Source organism: Cucumis melo, chromosome 11 (genome assembly GCF_025177605.1).
Source record: "Cucumis melo cultivar AY chromosome 11, USDA_Cmelo_AY_1.0, whole genome shotgun sequence".
Classification (NCBI taxonomy): domain Eukaryota; kingdom Viridiplantae; phylum Streptophyta; class Magnoliopsida; order Cucurbitales; family Cucurbitaceae; genus Cucumis; species Cucumis melo.
In genome coordinates, this window is record NC_066867.1 from 33,961,926 (window position 1) to 33,974,651 (window position 12,726).

General features: G+C 45.1%; 1 protein-coding gene across 1 annotated transcript; it reads right to left on the reverse strand.

Moving 5' to 3' along the window:
• Nucleotides 1-2,523: 2,523 nt before the first annotated feature.
• On the reverse strand, nt 2,524-3,474 carry LOC127143824 (ribosomal protein S7, mitochondrial). The gene has a single exon (XM_051079017.1). It carries the CDS (start codon nt 3,349-3,351, stop codon nt 2,905-2,907), a length of 447 nt encoding a protein of 148 aa, XP_050934974.1. The 5' UTR covers nt 3,352-3,474; the 3' UTR covers nt 2,524-2,904.
• Between the last annotated feature and the right edge of the window lie 9,252 nt (nt 3,475-12,726).

The following is a 12,726-nucleotide window of genomic DNA, read 5'->3' on the forward strand; positions in this document are numbered from 1 at the left end:
TGGTGGCTCTATCCTCTGATCAGCACCCAGCTGGCTCTCTTTCCCTATCTCCATCTGTCTTGGAGAAGCGAGACCACCTGATTGAACCTGGGGCCGGCAGACAGGTATCCGCTCTCCTATGGGGCGAATCGGGTGGCTTTTTTGATCTTCTTCCTTCGGTATGCTGTCCCATATCTCTCTTTCCCCAGGACTCAAGCCTACCGGTCCGTGGTAGTTTAATTAACTGGTCGAAATCTTTATCCCATGAAATAAGGAAGGACCGCTACGTGGGATCTATGGAATGGATGAGTTCGAAAGGAAAGGACGAGGTTAACCACAAAAGCCTCCCGAAAACCTTGTTCTCTCTCTGGCGCGATCTTCTTATTCCGATTTCACTCTTTCTTTTCATTGACTGATCTCAGTTCTAGCTTATGTAATTCATTCTGGGCCTAGGGGTTACGCTTCCACAACAAATGCTTTTTCTGAAAGGGATGCGTGGGGGGCCTTTCGCCTATGCGCCGATTGAAAGACGGATCATTTAGTATCGTCGGGCTCCTGTCCTTCTATTCGTAGCTTGATTCTGCTTCGCTCCTCTCCTTCCTAACCTCAGTCGAGTGGCTTCGCTCTGAACCTATATTTTTTTCTACGAGTACCTTCGCTCCTCTCCTTCCTAACCTCAGTCGAGTACCTTCGCTCCTTCACATTAAGAGTCGCTTCGCTTCGCGCCTTACGGAGCCTTGTTCATTGAGGCCAACTTTCTCTAGTTTGAGAATGAATTCCTAGGCTTTCCTTCCGCCTCAATTCATCTGGGTTGATCCTATGGTCGTGATGCTTCATTTCCCCTCTTCTCGCCCACCCGGATCCTTCCTTTTGATGGAATGAACAATTTGACGGGGGAGTCAAACAATTATAAGAAAGAAGGCCGACGGCCTGTGAAGGAAAATGAAGATGAAAGAGCCCACGGAGAAGTCTTCTTTATTTATGTTTTAGTAGGTTTGGAAGCCTAGGGTCCTCTTCGGTCGACTGGGAATTCCCTTTCTTCCTATGGTATTGGTCCCGCAGCTTCACTCTTTAGTTATCTCGGGTCCCCAGTATGGATATGATAGATACCCTCTTGCTTTGGAAGAGTACTTCTTTCTTCTTTGCTTTGAAATCATCAAGAGATATCAAGTCATTTTAAGCTAAGAAAGACTTCCATAAATCAGTCCGACTATCCACTGAAAGTAGAAAAGATAGGAGTCGTCTTCTTTGCGCTTGCACGAGTATTCGCTTCTCAACTCCTCTCCTTCCTAACCTCAGTCGAGTACCTTCGCTCCTCTCCTATATTTTTTTCGTAGAGTACCTTCGCTCCTCTCCTTCCTAACCTCAGTCGAGTACCTTCGCTCCTCGCATATTTCATTCCGCCTCTATCTCCGCTCCGCTTCTTTGAGTTCCATCTTTTCTTTAGTGGATCAAAGAAAGAGGTCCGACCGCTAAGTGGGAATATGTAGGATTCAAGTATAGATCATTCATTCCACTCAAAATTCCTTGGATTGGACTTCTCTAGGAGTTTCATCAAGGTGCCTACTTGACTTTTTTGAGAATTAGTCGATGCCGATTGCATAACCTACTATTTAGCTTGTAATAAGGGCACTTCTGCTCCAGGAGATGAGATGGCGGAAATCTATGAAATGAATTACCATCAGAATTAGAAGGACGCGCCTTGATGCATCCGCTACTGAATTTCCTGTAGGGAAATCCTTCAATCCTCCTTCTACTAGCCGAAAGTTCGCCTTTGATTTTCTCATCCGGTGAAAGGTTCTTTTTGGAAATACTAGTTCTAAGCTTGCAGCTCGCGCCCTCTTTCCTTCCTAGGGCTTCGCACGCTCATCTCCCTCTCTTCTCTCGAGCTAATGCCTATGAGGCTAGTTCTTCTTTCATCTCTCTCCCCTCTCACTTATGACTTCCCAATCTCCATTTCTCCTTTCAAAGCCGCTGATTATTATACATCCTTTGCTCAATTCCATTTCCTCGTGATAAAGAGAAATTGGCATACCCGCATGGATTAGATGGGGGTGGTGGGGAAAGCCTCCGTCCTGGGAATCGACCTCACTCAGCGGATGGGAAGCTTGAAAAAAGCGGATTAGAGCGCCTTCTTCCGTAATCAAGAAAAACGGCTGCTGCAACTACAGGTTCAAGTGGGACGGGTCTTGGTATGATGGAGACAAAATGACCAGAATCAAAAGGTAGAAAGCTACGGTTTAGTAGTGAGGTGGGGAAGTTCTTCCATTCCCACGTAAGCTAATGAAGGACGAGTTTCACTATTGCTATTGATAGCTTGAGCCAAAGAAATCCCTAGTGGAGTGAGGAAAGGAGCAAACCTTCACAGCCTTTTGCCCAACGGAGAGAGTCCTGACTTTTCTTTCTCTTGCCTTTTCCGACATAAAAAGGGGGGGCTATCGCGCCTCTACCGCCGAAGACCTCTTCTTTTTGACCTCACTTCAGATTATGCCCGGCCATACCAACATGGTATCTCAGAGATCCCCTCCCTTTTCTTTTCTTCCCTTTTCTTTTCTTTTTTTTTATTGAAGTGCATTTCTCAGATCAGCTCCCCGAGTCACTAGAAAGAGGGTGAAAGGCCCACTACTTCTGAATTCATGGCCTCTTTTTTGATTGATCTCCCTTTCGTATTCATTTTTCCTGAGGCAAAAGAGAAGTCATACAAAGTTCGGTTCTTTCATGCAATGCATAAGGGGCGGGCCTCCTTCATCAAGCCTATCCTCCAACTCAATGAATAATGAATGAAGGGAGGAGTATGAGGAAGGCTGGCTTTCTATATTCAGACTCCAAATATCAGAAGGCGGAGGCTGGGTCAAAGCATATCTGACTTCATAATCTGACTGAATGAGGAATAAATATTCTATTATCTATTATGTGGTCTCTACTTTACCACCATCTGAAATGCGCGAAACTTCGATTGGTGGAAGCCAGTCTATGAAGATTCTCTCTTTTCTTACGTGCAATTCCCCTCTTTCGGTAAGCATCCAGTATCTCAGCAAATGAACATTTCTCTAAGCTTATCCTGTAGCTTATACGTCGTTTGAAAGCTGCTTCAAGGATCCAACGAATAGCTAAGGTTTGTTGACGATCCCTGGCTACAATCCCAGGGACATCATAAATAGTACCTGCTACTCCTACTTTTTCGACTTCGCATATGGGCTTTATATTCTCTACGGCCTCAACCATCAGTTTGATTCCATCGCCTTCAGTTTGAGCTGGGCGATTCAAAGTTTGATAAACAATAGCACGAACTCTCGTTCTTTTACCTTCTTTCATGCGAAAGTTTACCAACTTCTTGATCAATTCTTTTTGCTCACCATCCAAGCCCCCCATATAGCTTAGAATTGGAGAGAAATGTTCAGCCGCTTTCGATGACGAGGCCGAGAAATTGATATTACGCAATCGTCACTGTCCATCTTTATCAGCCAACTCCCCTCTATTTTCTTTTCAGAGAGAGAGAGAGGGGACCACTCAACTTCTTGAACTTTGGTCTCGCTCCCGGAGTGAAAGAGTATACACTCTCCTCTCATACGGCTCCGTCCCGGCATCAGGACCGATCCGAAAGATCTCATACGAGAAGACCGCGTAGTGGGAGAATGAAGATCGAATTCAAGTCTCAGTCTGATTATGTTCCGGTCCGTGGTAGTTGAATTTCTTTCTCGTAAACACGGTAAAGCTGCTTCGCTCCTCTCGATCGATTGATCGGAATAGCTCCCCCAGTCTATTCCATTGATTTTCAGAGTGCCACAGATAGGTGGCCTCTCCCTATCATGTAAACACTGATGGAGACAGCTTTTGGACCATCATTTGCGTCCTCGGCTGTTAACTCCGCTCTTGCCTCTTTTATCTTCGAGGTCTCCTTGATTAAGTAAGAAGGAGAAACCTCTCGCTTTCAGGTCAGCCTCTGGGATATTACTCCTCTTTCTTGGCCTATATCTACCCTATCTCACCACTTTTAGGCGTTGGCATCTCAACTGGAAAATCTCTCAGCTCCCGGAGCCGTGGAGTTTGCTAAACCTTTTCGGTTAGTCCGACCTTGAACCAATCTCTCTTCAGATGATCCGATAGTCTATGGGGTGGTATAACTCTCATATGACGGTTAAGCACCCTATGCGTCTTTCAACCCGGTTGCGGACCGCAGGCCTTGGCTTTCAGTCCGCTTCTCGAGTTCTCATCTCGTCATGGACGTAGAGCAAAGAGACTCGTTGTGATCTTAGCTTTCGCGGCGTGTAATCACGTGGTCTTAGCTCTTTCCTTAGCACTTGGCCTTATAGTGCCTCCCTCCTCCGTAGGTTATATAAGACAGCGACTGATTGAGCCCCTCTTGCCGCCTGAGCTCCTGTGGAGGCGTACCCAGACGAGGAAATCAGAGATCTCTATGAGTACACTCTCTTTCGCGCCTGGATGCGACAGTATCTAGCCTATAGTGGAGATGTAGGATTGATATGGATCCCGAGATTACCCTTTTCTCAATCCTGAATGTCCCTGAGTACTGGTACACGCCTGAATCCAGAGTGAAGGTTCGGTATCAAATTCAGAATGTACGACTGGGCAAGGCTCTTAATATGAACATCCTTGAATTACCGGAGTTAAGACAGAGTATTCATGGGCAAGAGTTGAATCATCTATCTTAGTACCGCTACGTGGGCTTCTCTATCAAGATCTAATTCCCTTTCTCAGCCGATTCAGCCTCAGCGGATCATGGCAAGATCTCAGAAGAGAGCTGCTCTCGATATTCTAACCCCAAGATCGACTGATTACGATCCGGAAAGAAGCTTTCTTCGTCCTACCCCCGTAGTTAGGCGCAAAGAATTTGCGAGAAATCCGTGGATTCTTGAATTCGAGTTCATGAGTGGACTAGAGGTAGAGGTCTGACTGACTCTTTCCCTCTTCATATTTCTTTGCTGGATCTCGCGCAAGAAAATGTATGTGCGAAATCCTTTCTGCCCCGCCTTCTCAATATTAGTCATGGGGCGGGAGATTTTCTCAAATCCCATCTTCCACTTTCGTCTTTCCATTTCGACCACTTTCTTCTTCTTGTCTCTGTCTTGTGTCTGTCTTTGAGTTGAGTCTTTTCTTTTCTTTTCGGTATATGGCCCCATGTGGGTGGCCAAAGAATGGTGTCATAAAGAATCTCATGTTGACAAAGAATCCTTTTCGTATTCTTTCTCTTTTTACGGCGATTCTGCTTTCTGCTTTTATCAGACTAGGATCTGCAGGCAAAGGCAAAGATGGAATCCTATTTTTGGGTCTCGTACTTTTGTTTTTCATCCTTCAGATTCTGATCCTGGGACTGAATATTTATGCAAGAGATTTTCAAAAAAGAAGAAGAGGTCAGATGAAAATCAATAGAGAACCTCGCGAGAGGCCTTATATAGATGAGGCTCATTTACGATCGATCTTTCTACTGAAAGAACGGAGCTCTGTAGGATTTGAACCTACGACATCGGGTTTTGGAGACCCACGTTCTACCGAACTGATAAGAGCGCTTTCTTCAATTCAAAAAAAAGTAGATAGGACGTCAAAGTGTACCCAATGAAAGATTTTTGATGTCCACCTCCTGACTGCCCAGAGGAGAAGTAATAGGTAGGAATGAGAGGATTGGAAGAAGTTGACTGAAAGAGAAAGGTCAGAAGAAGGGGAATTTCTGACTCGAGACAGGACGCGCGCATCTTTTCTTTGAGTTTACTAACTAGTGGTATTTGTACAAATTCAATATGTAAATCAAAACAAAGGTCCAGATTAGTTTCATTAGTGAATTTGGGACTCGTAGATAAATTCAGGTGCGAAGGTACTCGTAGAAAAAAATATAGGAGAGGAGCGAAGCCACTCGACTGAGGTTAGGAAGGAGAGGAGCGAAGGTACTCGTAGAAAAAAATATAGGTTCAGAGCGCTTAGGCGCAAAGAATTTGTGGGTCCTTATCCTTGAAATTTGAAGGAGTGCAACTCAGAAATTCTCCTTGTTATAGAACTCATCTGGAGTAGCTTAATTAGTGAATTTGAGGATGAAAGTAGAAAAAAAAAGGCAAATCAATGAACAAGGCAATGAAGAAGGTAGTCTTTGATTTGATCCACAGATTAATATGTCCTTATCAATGAGACCCCTCTTCTTCCTTTTTTGAACTTCAAACCCACTAACAAGAAAAGCAAGCTTCTATTTTGATGCTTCTATATTCTCTTATTCTACTAGAAAGAGGATCATATTCGATTTTGATGCCTTTCATCTTTTTCTTGCTGTAGCTAGATCTCTGAAAAGGGGAAGGGTTGACTATGCGGTTAGAACCATCCGTCTTTGACTACCAATGGGGAATTAGTCGGATTCGGTTGAGTCTGAGTCATCAGTCGTCCTTTCTAGAACAACTGTCATTTTTCTTTCCCGAGTTTCAGAAGAAGCTACAGAAAGAAGTTTGAGACAGTCAAAGAAAGAGTAAGGGAGAATGGCGAAGAAGAATGCAGTAGCTCGACAAGAGGCCCCTTGTTCATTGAGGCGGCTCGACCAGTTGAGGAAGTTAGTAGAAAAGAGGAAGTTAGTAGCTCGATCTCTTGAAGCCTACTAAAAGGAAGACAGTCTATCTTTCATTATCTTTCATTGAAAAAGGTAATTCTCATTCGGAGGCTAGGCCCACTCACTCCCACGATCAGGGAAAGGAGGAACTGAGGCTGAGAATCCCATAAAGGAAGGGGTCCGATCCGCATGTTCAAAGCACCGCGCATTTCAGAAAAGAGAGAAGGTCCGATTCCATCCTTCCTTCCCCTATGCTATCAAATCGCGGACGATGTCGATGCATACGGACGATCTCTTGCCGCTGCAAGTCCCACATCCGCGGTTGGTGAGACTGATGTGATAGAGGATTTTCTTCTCAATCGGATAGTCTTGAATAAAGCACCCTTGATGCAATATCTGAATGGGAAAGCATTCCCGCTGCTAGAGTTGGAGTTGGATCGGTGCTATGATATTCATAGGCTTGACTTGATCGGGGAAGGGGGAATAGGGAAAAGACTCAGAATGATCAGTTTAGGAAGCTAGAAAGGAAGCGAAGCAGCCCCAGAGAGGGGAGAAGAAGCTCTCCTCTTTCCTTCTTCCTAAGTACTACTCGCATAAGAACCGTCTCAGTTTCATGATCAATAGGATCAAAGATCGGATCCATCAATCGTCCGCGCGAAGAATGGATCCCTTTCCTAAAGAGGAAAGGACAGAGTTTACGAGTCAGTCATAAAGGCCGGCCAGGCCAAGGGGTAGGAATAGTTCTCAAAGAGTCAGACTGAGACCTCGTATTCTTAGTTGCGGAATAGTAGTCTAAGTGGAATGAGTCAAAGAAGACGGAGAATCGGAATCAGAGCAAAAGAAAGAAGGTAGCATCTCCTTAAGTCAGAAAGATCAAGCCTAGCCTCCGAAAGCTCAAGCGATCCCATAACAAGAAAGGGAAGGATTACTATACTCTTGAGTGGATCAGTCCGGAGGACCCATAAATCAGTCCACAACATTCAAGCTATTTAGTGGAAAAACAAAGGCTCAAAGATCATTGATAAAGGCGGAGTAGGTTATGAAATAACTCGACTGAAAACAATAGGCTCCGTAGGAGTTGAGTTGAACTCGACTGAGGTTAGGAAGGATACAAAGGTTAGGCGCAAAGAAATTGCTCAGTCCTTATCCTCAAATGAAAAGGAGCCTGAATTCACAAGGGAAGGAGTTGACAAAGATTATTATCAAAAAGGAAGGAAGAGAAAGAGAAGAAAAAGGACTTGTCAGAAAGTTCAGTCAGGCTCAAAGAATTTGAGAAATGAAAAAGAGAAAAAAAGCCACTTGATTTGAGAGGCCTTACGAGCGAAGATGACGCATCCAACCGGGAATTTGCAATGGAAGAAAGCCTAGCCAAAAGAGAAAGGAGATTAGCCAAAGCTACTTATGAGCCGACAAAGGAGAGAAAGAAAGAGCTCCTTCCTAACTCCAGTTAGAGCTGCGCTTTCCTTAATTCATTTCTCATTCAATCGCCCGACCGGTCCGTGCTAGCTTAATTAGTCCCTCGCTTGAGCCTTGATCCTCAGAATAAAGAGACTTTCTTAGTCGTCTAGCCCTTTCCCCTGGTAGTGGAAAGACCTGCTTTCCACCGGTCCTTCTAGTCTTTTGACTAGTTTTGAAAAGTCAATCAATGAAGAAAGAAGGCCGACGGAAAAAGAGAGATTGCTTGAGTTCGGCGCCCTCGTCGTGGCGAGTTTCCTTTGTCCCGAGCCTAGTGTACAGCCTTTGACTGATTATTGTAGGAGAATCCAATCCTTATTTCATCCCTTCCATTTATTATACTCCTTCATTCAATCTATTCATAATTGCTTTACAATAAAGCCTTTGACCGCCTAGTGCGGTCTATTTTTGGAGAAAGGACTGATAGTATAGTGCTGCATCCGCAAGAAACTAATTCAAGGGGTGCCCCACCAGCCCGAGGATCCTAGATTCTCAAGTTCTAGCTAGGGAGGGCTAGTCTCCTATTTCAGTTGCTCCGAATTGGTCCTTCGCCTGGGGCTCCCTATCCGGCTCCCGATCGAGCTACAGTCGTCGAGATAGTCTGTTCTTGCTCTGAATGGGGAATTCCCCTTCCTCTTTCAGTGACCTTTCTTCCGACTCCAAGAGGCTGAAATTTCTTAGTTTGAATCTTGGGGCTCCTTGATAAAAGAGTCAAATCTCTCTCTCTCTCGTAACTTCAGTCTCACCTTTCTTGCACTTGCCCTTGTTCATTGACTTCTTCATTGAGGTCGAGTCGAGAAAGTTTCCTTCCTTCGCACCTTGTAAGTCCTTTCGCTTATCGCGCCTTAACTGTCGACTCAATTACATCTTTCCTACGGTCGAGCTATGAAAAGCGGTCCGTGCGTCTTTCATGGCGTAACTAACTCTCTACTGGTTACGATGCTAGGCGACCCGAGCCTCTTATCTTCGACCCTATAGACCAAAACCATAGATTTGAGCCGTCTCATTGATAAGGACATATGAATCTGTGGAAGTCTTAACCGGAGTTTGCACGTAACAGACTAAAACGACTATCAGAATCTAAAAGAAATAGGCGCCTAGGCCAGAATCGAGGATACCAATGATGGATTTCTCATCCGAAAGAGGAACCTGCCCACAACTACGGAAAGAACCTAGGCGTCAACAGACACACCGCTCCGTGGGGCTACTGGTCTCCTTCATTCCGAAAGAGAGAGATGAAAAGAACCGCATTCGTCTGACGGACAGTCGGCTTGGGGCTGACGCCTTTCTTTGATTATGCCTTTTTCTATCTGCTGCTTGGGCAATAGAGATAGGAGAAAGGGAGAAAGAAAGAGCCCGTGGAGAAGCCTGGTCTTTGCCTCCATAGAAAAAGAGTGATTGATGGGGCTAAGACTACTTTTGTCTTTGATAGACTTTTCATTCACGCCCCGGACATGCCCTTGTCGAGCTTCTAGAATACGAAGATTAGTGGAATAAGACTCATCTGGAGCGAATAAAGTCAAAGACTTTGATCTTTTTTCAATATTCTTTCTCTTGAACTCATATTCATTCAGCTATATACTCGTCCTTCCGGTCGTCTGGACCAAGAAGATCCCTGCCTTTCTTTTCTTGCCTTGAAAGACGCTTCTTTCATTCTCTGGGTTTAGCGGGCTCATTCTCTACCTTTCAAACTGCTACAGCTACAGCTGATTAAGTCGCTTCGCTCCCCCTTCTTTCTTTCCTGCCCTTCGCAAATTCTTTGCGCCTCCACCAGGAAAAGTGCGGAAGGAAGAACTACGCAAAAAGATAGAGTCGCTACGCTCCAGGGTCGCTATCGCGAACATTGACAGACTTTTCCGCTTCGCTCCACCAAGGGTTATCTTTCCATCTCCGAAAGAGGCTCCCCCCCGCAAATTCTTTGCTCCTCCACCAGGAAGAAGGAAGAAGGAAGGAACTACTACGCAAAAAGATAGAGTCGCTACGCTCCTTTCCTGATCCGGGGTAGAAATCTCAAAAAGCAGATGTAGCGGAGGTTAAAAAACCCCCTTAGTTTTGTGTTTGGAATCTCCCCCTTAGTTTTCAGTTTGGAATTAGGAATTTCGTCTTTTTTATTTGGAAGCGGTGGCTTCTACCTTTTTCCATATATATAAACGAGAACCTCGCGCGCGCGCGCCCCATATTAAGGCTTTGTGTATGCCCCCCTCTCGCTTCCTTTTTGGAGTACGCGAGGACGGGCTTCTACAAAGCTACGGATTCTCTTCCTCTAATATTCTCATTATTCATGAATGATCTTAGTTGGCCATCTCCGGACAGGCTCCTTTGGTCACCTGTCCTCCCCTCCACCGGGAAAAAGAAGGAAGACTGACTTTTTCAGTCTGATTAGGTAGCTACGCTCCGGGAAAGCAAAAGAAGATTAAGTTGAAAGAGCTGATTAGGGAGCTAGGCTCCGGGGGATCGCGAACATTGAAAGACTTTGTCCGCTCGGGTATCTTTCCATCTCCGAAAGAGGCCTCCCCCCGGGGACCCTCTTTCTCCCCTCCCCTAGACCGGGAAAAGTGCGGAAGGAACTACTACTGAAAGAAGCAGATTAGGTAGCTACGCTCCGGGAAAGCAGATTCAGTTTGATTGAAGAGCGGATTAAGTAGCTACGCTCCGGGGTAGCTATCTCAAACCGGGGTAGCTATCTCAACTCAAAAAGCAGATTCAGTTTCAAGAGCTGATTAAGTCGCTTCGCTCCACCCACCAAGGGAAGGGATCTTTCTTCCATCTCCGAAAGAGGGTCCCGGGGGGAGCCTTTGTTTTATCCAGCGGAGCCTTTAAAGAAGCACTTTCTCCCTTATTAGGAGCGTAGCGGTGAAAGCCGCAATATTCTTTGCGCCTGTATTTATCCGTCCGAAGTCCTCGCAATATTCTTTGCGCCTTCAGCCGTAAACGACTTTTCTTTCTCTGGATCTCCGGAGCTACGCGTAGCGGACAGCCGTCAACTACTTTCTATTTATTTATCCGAGCATTATCAGGAGAAAGAAATTCAGAAGGTCGTAATTGAGCGATTCAATCTTCTTTTGAACCTTGTTCATTGAGGCGTCGGACTTGTTAATGGAATTTCATTCCTTCTCAAATTCTCAATATTCTTTGAACCCCCTTTGTTCATTGATAAGAGTCGATCTTCTTCTTCACGTCCGGAGGACTGGTCCGAAGTCCTAGTCTTTGAGTTCTCCTTATATAATGAGACCTTGTAAAGGGCGAACTTTCAGTCGCTTCGATCATTCTTTGCACCGCTCCGTGGGTCGCAAAGTTATTTAAGGTTCAAAGAAGATTTACGGTTTATTTTAGTGGGCTCGCTAACTCTACCTGGGCGCCTAGCCCGAGGGAGACTATGGGGATAATTACCTTTTCGATGCGAGAACGACAGCAACTGGAACAACTGGGACAAGAACTTCTCTCTCTCTGGTCTCGCTCCTTCGCACCTTTCAAGAGCGACTTCTGCCGCCGATCTATCTGAACTTTCTATGCCACTGAGAAATTTAGGGTCCTCCTCTCCGGATAAGAAGACAGCCTTAGTTATTCACACCGAAACAAGACCTCTCCTCCTAAGAAATTGATAAGGAATCTTTGACCCTTGCTTCTTTTCTTGGGCACAACTTATCCTTTATCTATCTATTGGGACAGATTTCCCTACTGAAAAGGTTCTCCTTACTGACTTTTGAATACTCTTTCTCCCTAAAAGGAGAAATTTCAGGCCCAAAGAAGCATGCTTCAGGTTCGCAACCTAGTGCTTCAAGAAAGAGATCCTTGTGAAAGGTCTTAGGATAGTCGGACTCATATAACAATGTATCAAAGGACGGCTACGGAGGCCTGAATGAACAAGGTTCAAAGAATATTTCATTGTCTTCTTCTTCTTCCTATGCCTTGAATCTTATCATAACTAATCGCCTTTGCCTTTTTCTGACTTTCATGCCTCCCTGCTTTCATTCAATATTCATCCGCCTCAATGGATCTGGCTCTGAGGCCTCAATGAACAAGGTTCAAAGAATTATCGAAGAAAAAGCCTTTCCGAATCATCGCTCCTCATCCTCATCAACGGGAGGAATATCCATCTCAATCGGTTCCAAGTGGTGGTCCTCATGCAATAAAGCTAGTAAAGAAGATCAGTGGATATATCATATTGAATGCGTGGCACACAAACCATATCATATCTAAGAGGAATCGGGTGAACCAGATGGTTTCAAGTCTTTTGATTTTAGTATTATATTGATCCCACGGAGCGGTGCAATGGCTACAACTGGGATGATGAATAGCTAATGCTTTGATCATCCTATGATCACTGAACTTGCTGAGTGCTTGCTGCTTTTGGCTCCCCTTCTAATACAGACAATTGTGCGTGCAAACAATTTAGTGGAATTCGAATCATAGGCTTTCTTTCTCTTTTGAGTAGGTTTGGAAGGGCCTTTGTTCCAATAACATCGATAAGTCGCTTCGCTTCGCGCCTTGACTCCGGGGGTAGGTTCCATGCGTGAGGGTCTCGAAGCTTCTTCGCTTCCTTATGAATATAGTGAGACTCCATAAACAGCTTCTTCAACGGAAGCCACTGAAAGTCAATGAACAAGGCGTCGAGCAGGGGAATTGGTATCGTCGAGATCTAACCTGTACAATCTGCCTCATGAAAGGCGGATGAGGCTTCCTCCTACACTGCAACTAAAGCAGAAACTTCTGAAAGAGGAAGTCGATGAAGCGTGACTTTCGAAGCA

Bases quoted from the DNA above. Each gene is read 5' to 3' on its own strand.
- LOC127143824 (XM_051079017.1), bottom strand. From the start codon at position 3,351: ATGGGGGGCTTGGATGGTGAGCAAAAAGAATTGATCAAGAAGTTGGTA.